The following is a 22,888-nucleotide window of genomic DNA, read 5'->3' as shown; positions in this document are numbered from 1 at the left end:
TTGTCTTTGCTTTTGCTAAAGAGTAGGGTGATTAAGTTAAAGATGATTTATCTTGTTTGCTAATATTTAGAATCTCTTCTGTGGTAGTATCTGTTGTGGAAGTAAATCAAGTCATGGCTTTGAAAGCCGTCCCAGTGTGCATTTTCTGCTACTCTGAATATCAAAGAACCATAGAGTCAAGTCAGCTCTCAGTTCTGTAGCAGCCAGAAGCAAATAGTCTGTTTTGTGTTAGTGAAGCAGAAAGGCTGAAAACAGTAACAGACCCTGCAATAGGTATGATAAGTCTGTGGACTTAATACAAGTCGCCCGTATTGAACAGAGAAGGTAATATAAATATGTCAGTTTCCATGCCACACAGGCCATAGTCTAGGATCATTGCTTGTCAAACTTTAATGTGCATAAGAATCTCCTGGAGATGAGAATCAGATTCTGATTTAGAGGCCTGGAGTGGGAGGGGCTTGGGTGGTAGCCCTGAGAGTCAGCATTTCTAACAAACCCCCTGGTGTCCCTGGACCACATTTAGACTAAAAAGGTTCCAGGTGGTAAATAGCAGCTGATATGACCTTGCCTTCAGGCTCTAGAAGGTGGCTGCAACAGTGACTGCTGAGAGCTATTGCTTCACAGATTTTTTTTCTGTAAAGGGCCAGATGTAATGGGTAAATATTTTAAGCTTTGTGACCACAAGTCTATGTTTCATATTCTTCTTGGTTTGTTTGTTTGCTTGTTTTTACAACTTAAAAAATGTTTTAAACCATCTTAGCTCTGAGGTATACGTTTGGCTTAGAGCAAGAAGCCTAAGTCATATCCATTGGGCTTGTCAAGTTAGCCCATGGCTTCCAGACCTGGCATTGGTATAAGTCCCTTATTTTATCAGGGCCTCTTGGGATGACTGTGGAGGAACCATAAGGATTAAGCAATAAAAGCAATAAAAGAACTTTACAGGAAGATCCGTGTTGGAGGGAGAGGAGATAAAATTATTTGGAAGAAAATGAAAAGAAGCTACCATTTTTATTAACCCACATAAAAAATGAAAATCTCTAAAAAGTATTCACATGTAGATCATAAATAAGATCTGGCCAGAATTTTATGGTGGGCCCGGAATACATTTGACTTCTTTATTTTGTGATCAGCCTATTCTTTGGGTCAGTACAATGTCCAGTCATGGTTAAGAACTTGGTCAAACTTGTGTCTGAATCCCAGTTCTACTGCTTATTAGTTGAGTAACTTCGGTCAACTTGTTTAACTCTTCTGAAATATTATAATATCCCTGCTACTTGGGGTTGTTAATATTAAGTAAGAATATGTATTTGAAGTCCCAGCATAGTGCTTAGCACTTAGAAAACAATAAGTGGTGGCTGTTACTGTGTTGTTATGGTTGTGACTGAATTCTATAAAAGAATCAGCTCCATGACTAATTGTCAGGCTGTCCTTTAGGGTTGTCCTAGATTATGGCCTTCATGGTATTCATGTCCTTGTTAATGTCTCTGCAGACATACTGGGGAAACTTGAACCTATAGCCCTTAATAACAACATATTTAACTTCTGCAAAACCAGCAGAAACCTCAGTAGTGCACAAGACAAGTCCCTATTCCATGTAATTTTAAAAGTGGGATTTCCTTGGGCGAAATCCTACCTTTAAATATCAAGAGATTTGATAGAGTATCTTCCCAACTTGGCTATCAGTAGCTATTCCCATTGCTTATTTTGAGGAATATTGAAAACAGTTTTGCTCTCATTGCTTATTTGGAGGAATATTGAAAACAGTTTTGCTTCAGTGATTTGCTCAACCGAATTTTATTTCAGCGTTTAGCTGGATAATGAATGATACAAATGAAAACTTTTGTCCACCTTGTCAGGACATCCAGGTATTAGTGGTTAAAGTAACAGTATTGGCTGTGTCCTTCTTTTTTAAGAAAGATTTATAGAAATGTATAAAATTTAGAGCATTGAATGACTATAAAATTATTGATTTTTAAGTAAACTTTGGACAGAATACTTAAGAATTTCTTTGTAAAGTTTAAGAAATTGGTTTGTTGTTGTTTTTAACCAAAGGAAGTCATCTTTTTTTTTTTAATAAATTTATTTCATTATTTATTTTTATTTTTGGCTGCGTTGGGTCTTCGTTGCTGTGCGTGGGCTTTCTCTGGTTACAGCAAGTAGGGACTACTCTTCGTTGCGGTGTGAGGGCTTCTCATTGCGGTGGCTTCTCTTGTTGGGAGCACAGGCTCTAGGCGTGGGCTTCAGTAGTTGTGGCACGCGGACTCAGTAGCTGTGGCTCGCGGGCTCTAGAGCGCAGGCTCAGTAGTTGTGGTGCACGGGCTCAGTTACTCTGCGGCATGTGGGATCTCCCTGGGCCAGGGCTCGAACCCGTGTCCCTTGCATTGACAGGCAGATTCTTAACCACTGCGCCACCAGGGAAGCCTCAAAAGGAAGTCATCTTAACGCTAATAAGCAAGAATTGCTAATCTTAAAATTAGAAGCCACTGGTATCTAAATAACTTTTATTGTCATTTCAGATACATACTGTTGAATTTTTGTTGTGCTTACTTTATTAAAATTTTTCTAATAGGCAGCATGAAATAACTTGTCATTTAAGTCTATAGTTGCAAGGTTTTTTTCTTTTTTTTTAATAAATTTATTTATTTATTTTTGGCTGCATTTGGTCTTCGTTGCTGCGTGCGGGCTTTCTCTAGTTGTGGCGAGTGGGGGCCACTCTTCCTTGCGGTGCACGGGCTTCTCATCGAGGTGGCTTCTCTTGCTGGAGAGCAGGGGCTCTAGGTGCGCCGGCTTCAGTAGTTGTGGCTCAAGGGCCCTAGAGCACAGGCTCAGTAGTTGTGGCGCACAGGCTTAGTTGCTCCGCGGCATGTGGGATCTTCCCGGACCAGGGCTTGAACCCGTGTCCCCTGCATTGGCAGGCGGATTCTTAACCACTGTGCCACTAGGGAAGTCCTATAGTTGAAAGTTTTTGAAAAAATCTTTTTTAGCTTTTAGTAAAACATGGAGGAGACTTGTTTGCTGAGAATGAGAATAAAGATACTCCTTGTGATTGTGCTGAAAAGCAACACCACAAAGATTTGGCCCTCAATCTGGAATCTCAAATGGTATTCTCACGAGATCCTGAAGCTGAAGAAATAGAAGCTGAATATGCTGCATTAGACAAACGAGAGGTAAGTTTTTTTTAATAAAAAAATTATATGGATTTTATATTAAATTTTATTTTTTTCTTCTTTAAAACCCAGTTTGTGTGGTCTTCTTTGCAATGTGCTAAATATCCTGTGATCTACATAGCCATAAGTATGAAAATACATCTAGAAAACCTGGAGGTGGTGTCTGTCCTTTAGCATATGTAAGTATGTTTAATTACATATAAATAGAGATGCTGACTCCAAGACTCCAGTCCTGTACTTCAGTCTCTGCCTGTCTTCTGGATTGCTCTTATCAACAAACATGCTTTGGTAACTCCCATCTTAAAAAACAAAACAACCTCTCCATTGACCACTCTTCCCCAGCCCTGTCCCTGTCCCCCTTCACTTGTAGCCCCATATCTCTGATCTTCATATGAGAAAAACAAAACTTAGGAGCTGTCTATACATACCAACTTCCTCACCTTCCCTTCACTCTTCAGCCCATTGCAGTGTGACTTTCTTCCCTTCTACTCTGATGGAACTGCACTGATGTGCAGAGTCACTGTGCTGCCAAATCCAGTAGGTGCTTTTCTTACTTGAATTCTTCAGCACCACTTGACATAATTAACCACTCCCTTAGTGAAACACTCTTCCCTTGGCTTCAGTGACATTGCTTTCTGGTTTTCCTTTAAGTCTTCCTTGTCTCAGTAAACATTACCTCCATCCACTCAAGCATAAATGTGGCAAGCATTCTCGATTCCTCACATCCAAGCAGTCTGGGAATTCTGTCAGTTTACCTCCAAGGTTCTAACCTAAATCCATTTACTCCTCCCATTCTCTACTCCTACCTCCCTAGGTCCTCTCCACCTTCACTTCTCATCCGAACTACTATAGTAGTTTCCTTACTGGTCTCCTTCCTTCTGTTCTCGTCCCCTTAGAATCCATTTTGTGCACAGTAGCCAGAGTGCCTGTTAAACTTAAATTAGATCATATCACTTAAACCATAGAGTGACTTTTCATAGCACTTAGAATAAAATCCAAACTGTTTGCTCAGATATAAGACCTTATATGGTCTCGCCACTATTTACCTCTCCAACATCATCTCACTGGCACACTTTGCTCTAATTGTAGTACCTAGACTATACTAAAGCTTTTGCATTTCCTGTTCCTTATGTCTAAAATCATCTCCCAAGTTTTCTCTTGACTATATCAGTTCTGCAGAGAGGCAGTCTTAGACCATTCTTTCTGAAGTAGACCCCTCTCCTTCCATTATTCTTTACCATATACCCTATTTATTTTTTGTAGCACTTATCACATGCTATAATTATTTTGTTTATATATTTTTATAGTTTACTTGTTTACTGCCTTTCTCTTTTATTAGATTGTCAACTTTATGAGGGCCAGAACCATAACTGCCTTATTTAGCAGAATATTTTCAGTGTCTAACACACTGCATGCACAGTGGCCATCCATAAATATTTCTTAAATAAAGACATTATTATAAGACACAGTAAATTTTTTCCTCTAAAAACGATTCTGATTCTTCAGTATTCAGTGCTAACTTGATTCTGAGAGGACTTATATAACTATTATTTGTATGTGTTTAGGCACTTTTATTTGCCATTCCTCTTTAAATTAGTTTTCTTTTTCTTTCTTTGTATCAGTATTGGACTGCTTTGAAGGTTATTGCTGGTTTGTGTTAATCTGAAAAAGAAGCAGTTTATCTTTGCAGCAGGAAAGAGAAAGGCACCTTCATCTTAATCCCTCCTGCGGAAGAAAGGGGTACTGCCCGCTTGGAACTGAGCAGTGTATTGAAATGCATCACATGGCCTAGTTATAGTTCCATTGCAGAAATTCAGAGTGAATATGTTACATGTTCATGAAGGCAGTATGTCTTTCTCCTTCAAGGACTATTTTTCTTCCATTGTAACCTATTTAGGTTTTAAACTGTGCATTAAAAAAAAAGAATCTATACAGATTGCTTTATATCAGTATTATTCCTTTCTTAATGTATCTAAGGTCAAATTTTATTTGGTTCAACATAAATTAGGTAGAATGATGGCTAATCTGAAAAAGAACATTTAGGAAATATACCAGGAAATAAACAGTTGCCACCACTGGGAATATCAGGAAATATTGATTTTCATTGCTGAGGCAGGAAAGATACCTGGAGTCCCAAATCTGAACTTGGAACACAGTTTCTAGAAGCAATGTTATATATAGTGTATAAATTCTAACTGGAATGAGTACTACAAATTTAATCATTAAAGGATTTGGTAGATTTTTGCAGGACAAAGTATGGTTCATAAATTAGCTTAAAAGCAAACTGTATATGATGATTTGGGGGCACTTTTTAAAGGATAGTTGGGTTAAATTTCCCCTTTTTCCTTTTTTAGTTAATCCCTATATAGAATAGTTTAGGTTAAATTTTTATTTCTTTTTCTACTTAAGGTTATAGGATACCTGTAATATGTAGAGATTCATGGCAGTATAGCTGAATGCATATATAGGTGTAGTAGACTATTAATACAGTATGATATGAAATGTATTCAGCATTAAGTTTTTACTATCATTTGTAAAAAGAGTAACACTGCAGACTGATTGAGTGCGTGCTCTGCCCCTGTTTAAAGCTTTTTAACATCCCCAGTGATTTTTCTTTAATTTTTCTTCTTTTTGTGGCCGTGCTGAGTGGCATGTGGGATCTTAGTTCCCTGACCAGGGATCAGACCCGCGCCCCCTGCATTGGAAGCGTGGAGTCTTAACCACTGGACCACCAGGGAAGTTCTTTAATTTTTTAATTAAAGTTTTTTCAGCCAAACACCCCTTTTATAAGAGGAAGCAGAATGAAAATTTAAAATATTCATTATTCTACCACTTATAAATAATACTTGTAACATTTTGCCTTCCATTTTTCATCAGTGTGATGATATTGTACATTTTACATCCTGTAGTTTTTTTTTTCCTTAACATTTTTTGATATTCACAGACTCATCATGGAAAACGTTTTGAATGACTGCTAACTACTCTAACATGTAGATGTCCTATAACTCCCTGAAAGTATATTTGGGTTCCTTGCATTTTGTCACTTTTAAAAGTAACATTACAGTTGACCAGTTTTGTTCACATTGTGATTAGACCTTAGGATAGATTCCTATAAGTAAAGTTATTGAGTCACAAGATCAGTATTTTAAAGGCTCATGATACGTGATGCTTAGTCATTAAATGATAATCCAATTTCTGTTTTTACCCACAGTACATCAGAGGGCCATCTCACTGCAACCTTACCAATATTGAGGGGTGTTTTTGTTTTTTTCCAAACCTTGGCCAGTTTGTTAGGTAAAGAGTTTGTATACTTAAGGATGTTTGTGTTTTTATAACTTTTGACATTTTAAATTTACTGATTGTCACAAATTCCTTATATATTAAAAGCAACACACTTTTTATGTTTAAACCTTGGCAGTTTCTTTTGCAGTCAAGTTTGTCAGTCTTTCCTGTCATTACTACACTCATTGCTTATATATGCTTCCCTGCCAGAAGACATCTTAGGATCAGGAAACATACATCAACTGAGAAATTACCCCTGGTGAATAGAGTTCCCACCATATGGGGTTAAGTAAGAATTGATGAAATGGTTTCCATGATAATCAAAAAAACAAAGCAAGAAATAAAGATAATATCTAGTTTTAAAATATCTATAAATCAGCTGTAAGGGATAGGGCTTACTGACTGCCCAGAACTCTCTGGATGTTACCAAAGGACTTCCTCAATGGTTGTTATTCTGATAAGTATTTGAGAATTTCTACTGCTTTTTAAGTTATGGTCTTTAGTTCTATGCTTACTGCAGTAAGCTGGTTACATCTGTTTAAAGGATTGAAATAGATATGTGTATCATTATTAATAATAAAAACACAGTACTGAATAAAAATAAAAGCAAGTTGCTTAGCAATATATTTAATGTTATACCATAATATTATGATAGCTACAAATTAAATTCATGATAGTGATTGCTGTAAGCAAGGATGGGGAAAATTAGGGAAATGTAATGGGGAAAACATGTCACAGGTTATTTTAGCTTTTATAAATTTCTGAATAGTGAGACATTTGTGATTTTATTCCTTGTATGTTTTCTGTTAAATGCAAAGAAAAAAAAGTATAAAGGATAACAAAAGAATTTTAAAAACAGTACCTTTATGAAGAAAACCGAAATGATACAGTACCTTTATGAAGAAAACTAAGAAGCATTAACACTTGAATAAACAGAGAGAATACATTTATGATAAGAAGTTGAATAGTATGTCATAATCACTTCTCTCCAAATTAATTAATAGGTATCATATAATCCCACTAGCAATCCAGATTGTATCTTAATAAGTGTAAATGTTGGTGGTTCAGTGATTAAAAGTGAGTCTAAGTGAAAACATATATTGATATATTCACACACAATTGATTTGCAAAAAGAAAAGACTGGATAAAAATACTTGAGAACTTTAATCATGACCATTGCTCAGTGGTGGGATTATAGATTTTTATTTCTAATTCATTTTTGTATTATTCAGATTTTTAAAACTATGAAGTAAGATGGTTTTGTCATTATAGTATGATTCTTTTGTTTTAGAATGATAAGGTACATGAGACTAGGCATCCACTTTCCATCTTAAAAAAGACTTGTGAGAGAGTAGTTTGAAGTCCATGATAGTGGAACATACAGAGCCTTTTTAACTTCATTGCCAAACTGGAACTGGAAGGTTAAATAAATGATAATCATATATATTTATTTATAGGCATTTAGAACTTCCTAATAGTATAATAGCCAATTTAACTTTGTTTTTCTTCTTTTTAAAGCCATATGAAGGATTAAGACCTCAGGATCTTCGTAGATTGAAAGATATGCTTATTGTGGAAACAGCAGACATGCTCCAGGCTCCACTATTTACTGCTGAAGCTTTACTTCGAGCTCATGGTAATGAAAGAAATGTGCTTCTGATAACACGAGTGCCTTTTGAAACTTTTCAGAGTTAAAAGGTGGCTATTTTAATGTTTTAATATAAAACAAAATAGTTTGCTAAACAAGCCTAAGTTCATTTTTGTGCAGTAGTTACTGCAGTACTCAGCATCCTCATAACATTTTGTATTTTAAAGTATAAACTAGCTACAAATTGTAGAGAGAAACAGGAAATTTCTTTTAAAAATTGAGCTACTAAATCAACTTATAGATTGTCTAATTTTAGAAATGTATCTGATTCAAGCAGGGTTGAGAGTTGGAATCCATAGTCCTAGTCCTGGTTTTAACATTAATTTTTACTAAAGTCAATTAAATAAAGTTAACTAACAGTTGTGTTATCAGTATTGTCAGTTGTATTTATTTTATGTAAAAGCTGTTTCTCACCATGAAATGCACAAAGAGAAATTTAGAGAGTCAAGGCAGGAATATGCTATTCCTTTTAAGGTGAGGTTTTTTGTTTGTTTTTATTTTTTTGAGGACATTACCAGATTTACTTAGGAAAAGTGCTCAGCTTATTTTAAGTTCTCTGTGATACTTAGCATAGCCATTCTGGGAGTTGTTACATGCTGAGTTGGACCCTCTCATTGCACACTTGATATTTGACATTTTGGCTTATTTCAAAGAGGTTTTTTCTGATTTAGAAATGCTTTTTAAAGATAGAAAGGTAAATGGCTATTCTCATCCAGTAATTTTGAGGCATACCGGTCTGTTTTAACTATAAATCTGTACCATCTATCCTAAAATAGAATGTCAACTTCCAAAAACTTTTATATAACGTTTTGATCAGAAGAAAATTTAAAACTGCATTTCATCATCCTTTGATCACCTCTGTGAATAATTTGGTGTATAACCATCCAGAATCACTAACTTCAATATTGATATTTCCCAGAGTTCTGTGGCTCTATATTTTAGTATAAATAAGGATAGCCTGGGAAACTAACCAGAGATTCCTAGGTCGACTTCCAGAGAGTCTAAGTCTTTAGGTGAGGGATGCAGCATAAAAACGTGTGTTGTAAACAAGCCTTACAAAGTAGACCGTTTTCTGAGAAACATTGCTGTGCACATTTATCTAATGAAACCAAGGGTTTCAAAAACCACCTAAATAATAAAGAATATATCTACCACCTGACCTTAATAAAGTATTCAAGGCTTTATTTCTAAATGCCTTTTTAACATTTTCTCCTCAACCTAAGGGTGTCCACACCTGAACTCATCATTTCTCCCACTGTCTTGATAAATGGACTGCCACATTAATTTAATCACCCTAACTAGAAACTGGGAAGTCATACTTTCCTTCTTCATCTCTATTACATTTGGCCACAGTCTTATCATTCCTCTTCCTAAATATCTCTCATCCTCTCCCCATCCTCCCTAGCTCTTTCCATTCTCACTGCCACTGACTTAAATTCAGGTTGTCATTATTTTTCATCTAAATTGTAGTCTCCGCTGTTGCCATTCCTCTTCATCCTTATTCATTTTTTATATTGCATTTTAAAATTTTGAGCATGTAACTCCCCTGCTGAAAAACCCTTCACTGGCTCTCCACAGACTTAAATATCCCAGCTCTTTAGTAGACCTTCATGACCCAGGCTTCTTTACCTGGGCTGTTAATTTTCCCATTTATTTACCCACTCCTGCTTGTCCTTATTAATCACTCTTCCAGGAAACCTTTTCTGCTTATGTGTTCCCAAGTATTCACTGAGAGCCTTCCTGTCTCTTCCCATTATATCCTGTGCATGTTATGTGTTGTACACTTAGAATACAATATTGTAATAATCTCTTTATTTGCTTTTCTTCTACATTAGCCTGGGAGCTCTTAGAGGACAGCTTTTTATTGTTTTTTGTTTCCACAATATCTGGCATCCCTTAAGCCCTCAGATCATAGTTACAAAATGAATAGATAATATATCTGAAATGTTATTTATATATTTTTAAATCCATCTTTTTATTATAAAACTATTTTTCTCCATTGCCATCTTTTAAAATTTTGAAGTAAATCCTTTGGGAAAAAAATTTAGACCTGGTTTCAAAAACGACATTGAGAAATTCAGAATAGTTTTTAAAATCTTAGAATTTAAAGATAAAATATTTTCCTCTTAGTAATAATACTTAACATTCATAAAAACTTGTAAAGAAATACCAAATACCTTAAATTGTTTTTCTTTTGTGTGAGATTCACAGCACCCCGTTCTTTGCTTGAGCTTTCAAATAAAGAGAGTGCATTTAAATATAACATAGAGCTGGCATAAAAGTGGAAGCTATTCATCTGTGAGGAGCTATAACGTGACTGTTGTATTAGTTAGGGTAGGCTGGCTGCTGAAATGAAAGTATCGAGTCAAACACAGTAAACATTTATTTATTTATTTTGTGGTATGCGGGCCTCTCACTGTGTGGCCTCTCCCGTTGTGGAACACAGGCTCCAGATGTGCAGGCTCAGCGGCCATTGCTCACGGGCCCAGCCGCTCCGCGGCATGTGGGATCTTCCTGGACCGGGGCATGAACCCGTTTCCCCTGCATCGGCAGGTGGACTCTCAACCACTGCGCCACCAGGGAAGCCCAGTAAACATTTATTAATCATAATAGTCTAAAGTGTTAGGAATGGGACAGGGGCTGTGCTCCACACAGTTACTTGGACTGACTGAGACTCTGCCATATTAACAAAGTAGCTTCTGAGGTTGCCTGGATTATCTCCATTCCAGACAACCAATCAGAAAGGAAAAAGTGTGGAGAAATAGGTGTGGGAAGTTTTTTGACCCAGTCCTGGAAGTGGCATAAATCACTCCTGCACCTATTCCACTGACCAGAATTCAGTCACATGGTCACACTTAACTGCAAGCAATAGTTCTACTCTGTAGAACTGTTGTGTAGTACTTATGGCCATTTCTGCCACAGGTATCTACATTCAGCTAAATTATATAATATATCATAATTCTAACTTACAATATTATATAGAATCTAAGGCTAACTTAACTAGTAATTTTATTGTAATTAAAACAAAGATTTTCTTCTCTGGTGTTTACACGTTGTGTCATCAAGTATTTTTAAATGATCACCTCCATTTTCATTCCATTGATATTTCCCTAAATTACTTCTTTTATATAGTAGGGTCAATTCTAATAACCTGATATCTAGCTGAATTTTATTACTTGACCTTTGTCTATTCTGTGATAACTTTTTTGATAACTTAAGAGTTCTATATTTCAGTCTCCTATTAAGGCATATAATAGAGGCTAATGCAGGTTTTCAGATGGACATCTCTTCTATATTGTTTAGGTAATATCAGTGATATTTTGATAATCAAATAAGATTTTCAGAGATAAACCATGCTAGTGAATAAAAAAGACAGTGCACAGAGCTGCAGTTTATACTAATTGCTGTCAAAATCCTGATGGGCTCTGTTTCAGAGCTATTAAACTGAACTATTTGTTAGATTTATAGATTGTATCCTTGGTAACATTCATTCAGCTTTCCTCAGGAAAATAGATTTAAGTATTATGTTATCTACTGTCAAATTTAGTCCCAAAGTAATGAGGTTGAAGACAGAAGACAGAAATGTTTGGCAGTATTTACTAAGTAGTAATTGAATTTTAAGGATGACTCTGTTAAGAATACAAAGGTCATTTTCTGAGCATTTCCTCAGTAATAGAAGTAACTTATATAGTTCAAAGCTACCTAATGAGAAAATAAGTAAAATTTACTTACCTGTTTTTTAAAATATGAGACCAAGGCTAGTTTGCTTGTCCTTAGAGTAAATGTATACTGAAGTATTTTTTAAATCTCCTTTGGAGACTCATCACTTCTATAGGTACTTAAACATCAGTAGTCCACACCTCCTATCACTCTACTCTCTTCCTAGGAAATGACATCTTCTCCCACGGCTTCCATAGATACAGATTTCTCCTTCTAAAACTAGACTTCTGAGCTCTGTACACTTATATATAACTGCCGATTTGAAAGCACCTCTAGGATATCTCAAAAGCCCCTTAATCTCATCATGTCTAAAATTAAAATCATGCTTTTAAACCCGTACCTGAGTCTCTGGTATTCCCTATTTACATAGATGGCAGCACCAACCAACCAATGTGGAAGACCTGGGACAACAACTTTGACATTTCCTCTCCCTCAGACCCTATATCCCATTGTTACCAAATTTTCAGTCTCACGTCCCCGATCTTAACTTCTTCCTTTCTCTTCATCTCCACCGCAGCCAGCCATGGCCTTGGCTACCATAATCTCTCACTGGTATTTCCCAGTAGCCTCCTTTCTAGTCTACCTTTCCCTCCACTCTCACCCTATCCAATTTCTTTGTTATTCCATACTGTAGTCAGAATGATCTTTTCAGATCTAACCGTGACAACCTGTTCTTCCTAACCCTAAGCCCAGTTTTCACTGGCTTTCTGTCACTTCTAAACTGATGATAGGAGTATTATTAAAAAGTTCTACATGGCCTAGTCCCTGCCTGTTTTCAGCCTCACTCACACAGTGCTTCCCCTCTGGTCTCCATGCTCCAGCTACATTGACTTTTTTAATTTCACAAGGATGCTACCTTTTCTCCTACCATAAGGCCTTTTAGCATGCTATGTACCATCTGTCTAGAATGTCTTTCCCTCTTCCTTTTACCGAGTTAGCTCCCACTCATCCTTCGGATGTCCACTCCAAGCCATGAGTTCCCTGAATGGGAGTCTCTACCTCTTCTTAATGGTGCTTCTGACAGTGATAATTTTTTTTTTAATGTGTTGATTTTACTTAATGTCTTTCTCCCTACTAGACTCTAAGTTCCATGAAAGCAGGAATTATGCCTGTTTTTTCCTCCTGTTATGTCCCTACAGCTTGACATAGTATATGGCACATAAAAGACATTCAATAAATGTTTGCTAAATGAATGATATGATAGAATCCAAGCAGGAATTGTGCTGGAAAATATTTGTAGCAGATAAGACTAGAATTTAATTTAATATGTGTGTATATAAATTATAGTAGTTCTTTTCTCCATTTATGAAAAAGTATTATAGTGGAGATTTGAAAAATAATATTGTTCTAAGAAAGTTTTAACTTTTTAATTAAGTACAAGTTACCTCATTTTATTGCACTTTGCTTTATTGTGCTTTGCAGATATTGCATTTTTTACAATTTGAACATTTGTGGCAACCCTACATTGTCAGATGATGGTTAGTGTTTTTTAGCAATAAAGTGTTTTAATTAAGGTACTATATAGTCTGTTAAGTGTGTAATAGCATTATAGCTAAAAAAACAATGTAGTGTAAACGTAACCTTTATATGCACTGGGAAACCAAAAAATTTGTATGACTTGCTTTATATTTGCTTTATTGCAGTGGTCTAGAACCAAACTTGCAATATCTCCAAGGTATGCCTGTAATGTCCTATCAAAACACTCAGGTCCATTTAGCAACATTTCCTAGAATGCACTCATGTGCAGTGTTTTTCAGTTGTTGGATTTTTCTTCTTTTGTAATGACTCCTGTTTTCAATCTTATCTTCCTTCTCCCCAAACCACAATATAGTATACTGTAACTTTACAGAGCTGCTCATGTCTCTCCATTATATTTCTGTGCCTTTGCACATATGGAAACACACTGTATCTTCATTGCATGTCTGAATCATAATTATCCTGGTAAACCACCAAATATATTGACTTCATATGGTTGAAAAAAGTCTTATATAGAAAGTTTTCACAGTTATTTGTATTTGATTTGTAAAATGATATAGAATGGGCCCATGGTAAATAATTGACTCATATTACTTTTGACCCTATGCTTTATTGGGCTGCAGTGGAAAGAACACAGGCTTTGGATTCACAGAAATTTGTTTCAAATCCTTCATATCTGTGTGAGCCTGGGCAAGTTGTGTAATTTCCCTGAGTCTTGGTTTCTTCACCTCAATAATGATTGAAAAGTTTGTTGGGAGGAGTAAATGAAATATATATATAAAACACCTGGGAAAATCATTGGCTATATCAGTTTATTGTTTTGAATGGGTTAGGTTTTTATGGCTCTGGACTTATAATAACATACTTCACTTGACTATTTTTAAAGTGTTTGTACTAGGAAGGTAACCTTTTTTTAGTTAAGTCAGAATCAGTCTCACTTAATGTGCAATTTATATCAAATTCACTAAAACTTTATAATCATAATCTCTTCAGAAGTTCCTTCTGCTTTCAAGCTGTTTATCAAATGATTTTTAGGACTTGTTGGCATTTTGACATGCTTATAGTTAGCTGTGTAATCATTTTACAACTTGACAGCAGTGAGGCCAATTGTGAAGTTACATATTATTCTTGAAAAAGTAAAATGGCCTAATCAAACCTATACCTATAAAAATTTAGTAAATTCCAATGACATGTGAGCCACCACTTTTGATTATTAGTAGAAATGACTGAAAATTTTGACCATATTATTAGATATTGACATGGTTGTAAGCCATGATAAATTATAAAACTTTAAATTCTGTTTAAAAATATGAATGGATATAAAATCATAAACATTCATTTGCGATTACTATTTTGATACACATAGTTTTTTTTCCATAGATGACCTATATCTCTCTAACTTACTCTCTTTTGTTATTATGAAGCTCTTAAAACATCACCGTATTTTCTCTGTTATTTGAGAGATATCCATTCTATTTTTCTTAAAGATTGGGACAGGGAGAAATTACTTGAAGCTTGGATGTCCAACCCAGAGAACTGCTGCCAACGATCAGGTGTTCAAATGCCAACTCCACCACCAAGTGGGTATAATGCCTGGGACACACTCCCTTCTCCAAGAACTCCAAGGACTACACGTTCTTCCATCACGTCTCCAGATGAAATAAGTTTATCTCCTGGGGATTTGGACACCAGTTTGGTATGGTTTAGTATTCCGTGTACTTCCCATAGTTTTAGTTTTAATATTGTTTCATGGAACCTCTAGTCATAATTCTTATAATTGAATCCTATACCCTACTTAAAAGGTTCAATTATTTCATGCTTCGGTAAATATTTATTATCACAGACTATTTTTGAGATCTCTGAATTACAGATTGAAAAGCAAAAGGGGTTTCTTTTTCTCTTTTAAAACAAAACATAAGAGAATTTGGGAAAACCATCTACAATATTTTCACTTAAAATCTCCAATTGCTTAAAATTTTGAGCACACCATACTGAAGTATTAAAAGTTGAGTTTGTGATAGGCACCTGAAACCCAAAGATATGAAAATATTTTTATATTTTTCTGAAGACATTTATCATATGTTTATGATTATGTATTTGTTTCAGTAAAACTTCTGGAGTTTGTCATCTGGATACATTTCCAAAATAAATATTTGCTTTTTATTGAGAAACAGTACTGCCATTGTGTGCATTTTTAATTGGCAAACCATTGGTGTACTGTTACAGGAACTTTTTATGTTTCTCGAATAATTCAGCCACACAAAATATGTTATAAATATGAATGCACTCCAGATTTTATCTGGGCCTTCTTGGAAAACAGAATCTTACTTCTGTAATTCACATCTGTAACATTATAAAGGTAGTTATTGTTTAGAAGATACACAGCTTTGTAGCATGGTTCCCTGGGTAGAAATCCTTAAATTGCTCCTCTGAATATCCTGAGTTGCTGTATTGAAAAAACAGAGTTACTCCGTTTTTGTAGATTTTCTGGGGTGCGTATAGGGTGAAGGACATGATATTGAAGTGGTTATTTTGCAAGGAGCAATTTGATCTTGACTTGAATAGATTGCAATGATTTGTTCCTTGTATTTCCTTTTCCAAACAAATAGTTGCTGGCTAATTTAACACATACGTTTGGAATTTAAGAATTTCACTTTTGCATTAAAACATTTAAATCCCACAATAATTTATAATGAGATAAGCATGATATTTGTTATTTAGTCAAAGGTAGGCACACTAACTTTAATTTCCCTTATAACTTTGAAACACTGTTTATAATTACTATGCTAGTATTTTTGCCATAAGCTAATGAACAAAGAGATGTTCTATCTCCAAGGTATGACTTTGTTTAAATCATTTTCTTCTTCACTTCCAGTGTGACATTTGTATGTGCAGTATTTCTGTATTTGAAGACCCAGTGGATATGCCCTGTGGACATGACTTTTGTAGAGGATGTTGGGAGTCGTGAGTATATGTGCAGCTTAGTATTTCTTACTGCATGATAGCACTCTGATTTGGCAATAAAATTGCTTGCTTTCAGTATTTAATGATATGGATTATTTATATTGGTTTCAGAGTTACACTCAAATGTGTTATATTTTACTACTAAAGAAGAATTCTGTTTTTATTTTGACATCTTCCTATCTATTAATTTAGTAAAATTATTTAATTTAGTAAAATTATTTAATTTAGTAATTAAGGTTATTTTGCTTAATGTAAGGTACTTTGGGGAACAAAGCAGATGTAGGTAAATAAGTTTTCTCATCTATTGTAAATTTTAAGGCTGCACCTCAATATCAAGAATCAGTTTCTTATATCCCAAGATTGTTTAAGCATTTGTTTTTATGCTTTCTCTGAACTTTTTGTGACAAGCAGATAGCCTTGGAAATCTGTAAGAATATGGACGCTTAAAATTCCTTTTTAATCAATTCAAAGTTAGATGTCTCTGCTAAGCATGGTTGGTCTATATTACAAACTGAAATTTTATTTTCCTCCTCATGTTTATCTCTATTCTCCTTCCCATTACCTTGCCAAGATTTATACTTTCTCACCATCCATTAATGTTGCTCTAATGTTGTACTTTTTGAGAGAGGTTTATAAACTAAATGAAGAAGATCAATATAATGAGCAATACGTTATCAGGTTATCTCTGGAGACACGTAAATCTAATGATTATAACCTAAGCAAAACATATCACTAATATTTAAGGAAAAAGTTTTCAAACTGTTCTTTTTCGTAGAATACTAGGAACCAAGTATAGGGAACTAGGGAATACCATGTTGCGTGAAAGAGCAAGAACCTGAGGAAATTTTCTGTTGTTTTTTTTTTTAATAACTTTGTCGTGGTATGGATAGCATACACTAAAACACATATTCAAAATAAATAATTCAGTAAGCTTTGACATACATATATACCCATGAAACCATTATGACAATCAAGATAATGCATATATCCATTACCCCCAAAAGTTTCCTCATTTCTCCTTGAAATCCCTCCCACCCTTCTCTTTCCGCCTCCTTCTTATCCTTCCACCACCACCCTCCACCTCCCATCTGTAGGCAACCACTGATCTTTCTGTCACTGTGGTTTCATTTTGAGTACATTTTCTTTATCTGTTTTCCAAATTGGGATATAAGGGAAGATTATATTTGGATTTATATTTGTGTAAATGGACTTGTATATTATATTATTTATTTGGAAGGGAAAAATAATCTGCTTTAAAAAAAATCAGAATAAGTAAGAATATCTGGTTGTTCTTTTTAAAACATAGATTAGACTCTACTCTGAATCTAATTAGATGGGATCAAATCAGTGCAGCTGATACAGATAAATTAATTGGCAGAGGTCAGAACTCACAACACAAAGCAAACTTTGAGCTGGTTCTGAGCACAGAAAATCTTCCACAGGTTTAGTACTTTATTTAGCTTAAAATTGTCAACTGTATTATATTAGGAAGTATTATCTGGGTTCTACCAAGTTTGTTACTGTTGATGTTGATTTCTCTGTGAAAATTGAGCCCCTCTAAGGGATTTACTTGAATTTTTTTGAACTTCCTTGACCTTCCTCTCCAAACTCCTATCACAGGAACCATCTCCCATACTTAATGGTAAGATTTAAATTTGAAAGATCTAATTATTGTTTTCCATGGTACCTTATCAGCCTACCTAGGATACTCCTCCTCTCTCCTACCAGGTAGTTCTTGTCAAATCAAGCATCAGTAAAACAAGTACCAGATTGAGTGACTCGTATGTCAATAAAACCATTTTAAAATTAATTGCAGTCCTTTCATGGGCATATAGAAAAACTCTTCAGTCTAAGAAGCAAGGAAGAATTTTTAAAGGTCCCTAGAAAGTTTTGAAAACATCTTAATTTATCTTACTCTTCTCTACCCCCTTATCTCATCAGTCTATACAGATGCTTTGAAGCATCTATGCCAAGGGCTTAAATGAAAGGGAAATTACTATTTTCTACCCAGCCTAGAATATCCTTCCTGCTACTGATTAGTTGTTGATTTACTAAGTGGTAACCTTCCTGTGCCTCAATTTCCTAAACTATAAAATGGTGACAGTGGTGAGTACTTTATAGGATTGTTGCCAGTTTATTGTTAAATGGCTTAATATATGGAAAATGCATATAGTAACCACTCAGTAAATGTTAGTTATTACCATCTTACTAAGCTTGATAATAAACAGTGGGAACTTACGATATAATCTGTGAACCTGACCTACAAGATAAAAATATAGGTAAAGTTTGCCCCAGATTTCTCTCTTTTACTAACATTCATCGACTCTATGTTCTGCTTTTAAATTTAGTGAGAAATTCTATGTTGCTGAAAATTAGTAGACTGACTCACAGAGAGATGATCCTTTCTTCAGTGAGGTCTTCTCAGTTCTGTCATTTAATTCCCCAGAGATAGTTAAACCTGCTCTGATGTATTTAGAATACATAAAATTCAAAAACATCATTATATAGTAACTATGTCTAAGTACGTTGTGCACTTTGACAGGGGACTATAAGTATTAAGGTAAATTATATCTAACTTTACAGGGAACCTATTCATAGCTAAAAGGAAGAGAATCCTGCTATGTGAAAAAAGTAACTCTGCAGTTAGCTGTTCTCAAACTTTTAGTCTCAACATCCCTTTACACTTTTAAAAATTGTTGAGGACGTTTTTCACATAACTAGAACAAATAATTCTAAAATTTGTATGGACATACAAAAGACCCTTCATAGCCAAAGCAATCTTGAGAAAAAAGAACAAAGCTAGAGTCGTCACACTCCCTGATTTTAAACTTTACTACAAAGCTGCAGTTATCAAAACAGTATGGTACTGGCACAAAAACAGACACAGATCAATGGAACAGAATAGAGAGCCCAAAAATGAACCCACACTTATATGGGCAATTAATCTGCAACAAAAGAGGCAAGAATATACGATGGAGAAGAGATGACCCCTTCAATAAATGGTACTGGGCAAACTGGACGGCCACATACAAAGAATCAAGTTGGACTACTCTCTCTCACACCATGAACAAAAATATATTCAAAATGGATTAAAGATTTAAATGCAAGACCTGAAACCACAAACTTCTACAAGAAAACATAGGCAGTAAGCGCTTTGACATCATTCTTAGTAATATTTTTTTGGATATGTCTCCTCAGGCAAGGGAAGTTCACACTTCAAAAGTTTGTTTCGGGCTTCCCTGGTGGCGCAGTGGTTGAGAGTCCGCCTGCCGATGCAGGGGACACGAGTTTGTGCCCTGGTCCGGGAAGATCCCACATGCCGCGGAGTGGCTAGGCCCATGAGCCATGGCCGCTGAGCCTGTGTGTCCCGAGCCTGTGCTCCGCAACGGGAGAGGCCACAACAGTGAGAGGCCCGCGTACTGCAAAAAAAAAAAAGTTTGTTTCTTCAGGGCTTCCCTGGTGGCGCAGTGGTTAAGAATCCGCCTACCAATGCAGGGGACATGGGTTTGAGCCCAGGCCCAGGAAGATCCGACATGCCATGGAGCAACTAAGCCTGTGCGCCACAACTACTGAGCCTGTGCTCTAGAGCCTGCGAGCCACAGCTGCTGAGCCCGCATGCCACAACTACTGAAGCCCGCACACCTAGAGCCCATGCTCAGCAACAAGAGAAGCCACCACAATGAGAATTCCGTGCACCACAACAACGAGTAGCCCCCACTCACTGCAACTAGAGGAAACCCACACGCGGCAACACAGACCCAACGCAGCCAAAAATAAATAAATAAAAAAAATTTTTTAAGTTTATTTCTTCTTTTTCCATGGGAAATATTAATGATAAAACCCTCACTAAAATTTATGAATTCTTTTTTCTGTGCCAGGCACCATGTAAATATTTCACATACATTATATCATATAATCTGTATAACAAACCTGAGAAGTATTTATTGTTATCTCCATTTTACATATAGCGAAATTGAGGCCCAGAACAATTAAATGAATTGCTTAAGGTCATAAAACTTGTTGGTGGCAGACCTGGAATTCTCTAATATAAAATCTTGCTGTTGCTCTTTCTCGTGGCGCCTCGGAGGCCGTCGGCAGCTTCAGAATGAAGCTGAACATCTCTTTCCCGGCCACTGGCTGCCAGAAACTCATTGAAGTGGACGATGAACGAAAACTTCGAACCTTTTATGAGAAGTGTATGGCCACAGAAGTTGGTGCTGACGCTCTGGCTGAAGAATGGAAGGGTTATGTGGTCCGAATCAGTGGTGGGAACGACAAACAGGGTTTCCCCATGAAGCAGGGTGTCTTGACCCATGGCCGAGTCTGCCTGCTACTGAGTAAGGGGCATTCCTGTTACAGACCAAGGAGGACTGGAGAAAGAAAGCGCAAATCTGTGCGGGGCTGCATTGTGGATGCCAATCTGAGCGTTCTCAATTTGGTCATTGTAAAAAAGGGGAGAAGGATATTCCTGGACTCACTGATACTACTGTGCCTCGTCGCCTGGGGCCCAAAAGAGCTAGCAGAATCCGCAGACTTTCAGTCTCTCTAAAGAAGATGATGTCTGCCAGTATGTTGTGAGAAAGCCCCTAAACAAAGAAGGTAAGAAACTTAGGACCAAAGCACCCAAGATTCAGCGTCTTGTTACTCCACGTGTTCTGCAACACAAACGTCGGCAAATTGCTCTGAAGAAACAGTGTACTAAGAAAAATAAGGAAGAGGCTGCAGAATGTGCTAAACTTTTGGCCAAGAGAATGAAGGAGGCCAAAGAAAAACGCCAGAAACAGATTGCCAAGAGACGGAGGCTGTCCTCTCTGAGAGCTTCTACTTCTAAGTCTGAGTCCAGTCAAAAATGAGATGTTCTTAGAGTAACAAATAAATACGATCAGACATCAAAAAAAAAAAAAATCTTGCTGTTAACTACTTAATTCACCTTGGGCTAGATTCCTGCCACTTTCCAGGATGCCTTTTCTGTACTACCTCAACTAGTGTGCCTAGAATAGGACATGAAACTCATTTTAATATTTGTCTAAATGAAATATAAGCAGAAAACCTTTTCTTCAAAAAGTTATGCTGTATTCCAATGCCACCTCAAAAATCTCTTGAATTATCTATGGTTTAATTCTGTACCATTGCTCTCTTTAATTTAAAGGTGTAGAATATTGAGAATTGAATATGACCTTTCTAAACCACTTATTTCTATTTTTAATGTTAAATATATTGTTTCAAATTTTTAAAGAGGATAAAGCAAACAAAGTTAAAGAAATTATAAAACATAGATCTGTATATAAATATTCATACATATATAATGAATGGTTGGGCAGGTAATAAGTGTTCAGTATTTGTGAATTATATGAATTAATGTATTACAATTGATATTGCACAGTTTGTTCATTGGTATATTTTAATTATACTCTAACAGAAAATTCAGCATCAAGAAAAAATTCTTAGCATGTGCAAATTATATCCTTGCCTTTTTTCTATCAATTGATAATTTTAATAGGTTTTTGAATCTGAAAATTCAAGAAGGTGAAGCTCACAACATTTTCTGCCCTGCATATGATTGCTTCCAACTTGTTCCTGTGGATATCATAGAAAGCGTAGTTTCTAAGGAGATGGACAAACGATACCTACAGTTTGATATTAAGGTATGCTGCCAATTATGTGTGATTTCCAAAATTTAAATTTTATTAAACCTGTATAACAGATTTTAATTTTTTTGTTTTATTTTTGAAAACAAAGTAATGGACTCTGACTTTGTCAGAAAAACTGCATAAAGGAATGGTGGCCTAAATTAAAGTTTTAAACTAAAGCATTATTTTATAATCATGATAGAAGTAAAAGCAAAAAGCCATAATAGTAGTTTACAAAAAAAATAAAACTATCGCTCCAAACTATTCATTGATTTGCATGTTGAACTTTTATAACTGATTGATCAAGATAACGTTCAAAGTAAATAGTAACTATTTTAAATTTTCCAGAAGACATATTTTTACTCCTCAGTGTAAATATTTAGAAATAAAGATTATCAACTTGGAAATTTATGGATTTTTTAATTTCAAGTAATAGTTTCATAAAACAAATTATAATGTTTATTTCATCTTTTTTTCCCCATCTTCTTTTTCACTCAGGAGTTATTCAGAAGTGTACGCAAATCTTTGTGTGATTTAAAAGTTACATTTTAACTGTCTTGTTCAGATTTTTTTATGGTCTAATCCCTAATACATGGACTTTTAAAAAAGAAGTCCTACTGTTTCTTTAACATAGAAAGCATCTTAATATAGACTTTTTTTTACATCTTTCTTTTTTTTATTATTGTGGCAAAATACACATAAACTTTACCATTATAACTAGTTTTAAGTGAACTAAGTACTTTTACTTTGTTGTGCAACCATCACCACTCTCCATGTCTAGAAGTTTTTTCATCATCCCAAACTGAAACTCTGTTCCCATTGAACGCTAACTTCCCATTCCCTCTTCCCACAGCCCCTGGTAACCACTGTTCTGCTTTCTGTCTCTATGTCTTTCACTATTCTAGGCATCTTATAGAAGTGGAATCACACAATATTTATCCTTATGTGTCTGGTTTATTGCACTTAGCATAATGTCTTCAAGGTTCATTCATGTTGTAGCA

At 35.6% G+C, this 22,888-nt stretch overlaps 1 protein-coding gene and 1 pseudogene across 5 annotated transcripts in view; both read left to right on the top strand.

The window, feature by feature from the left end:
* The window catches only part of ANKIB1 (ankyrin repeat and IBR domain containing 1), a 133,601-nt gene that overhangs the window by 76,398 nt on the left and 34,315 nt on the right, over positions 1 to 22,888 (top strand). For all 4 annotated transcript variants that reach the window (XM_082846770.1, XM_082846768.1, XM_082846769.1 and 1 more), the window contains exons 4-8: positions 2,985 to 3,167; positions 7,968 to 8,085; positions 14,781 to 14,989; positions 16,169 to 16,257; positions 21,758 to 21,902. In XM_082846770.1, the coding sequence (XP_082702896.1) occupies positions 2,985 to 3,167; positions 7,968 to 8,085; positions 14,781 to 14,989; positions 16,169 to 16,257; positions 21,758 to 21,902 (744 nt within the window). The remainder of the gene's footprint in view (positions 1 to 2,984; positions 3,168 to 7,967; positions 8,086 to 14,780; positions 14,990 to 16,168; positions 16,258 to 21,757; positions 21,903 to 22,888) is intronic.
* LOC309966592 (small ribosomal subunit protein eS6-like) lies at positions 20,336 to 21,425 on the top strand (annotated as a pseudogene). Its single transcript has one exon. The product of its transcript is annotated as a small ribosomal subunit protein eS6-like (transcript).

This window comes from Leucopleurus acutus, assembly GCF_964270905.1.
Source record: "Leucopleurus acutus genome assembly, chromosome: 9".
NCBI classification, from domain to species: Eukaryota; Metazoa; Chordata; class Mammalia; order Artiodactyla; family Delphinidae; genus Leucopleurus; species Leucopleurus acutus.
This window is presented reverse-complemented; position numbering and strand designations above follow the sequence as displayed.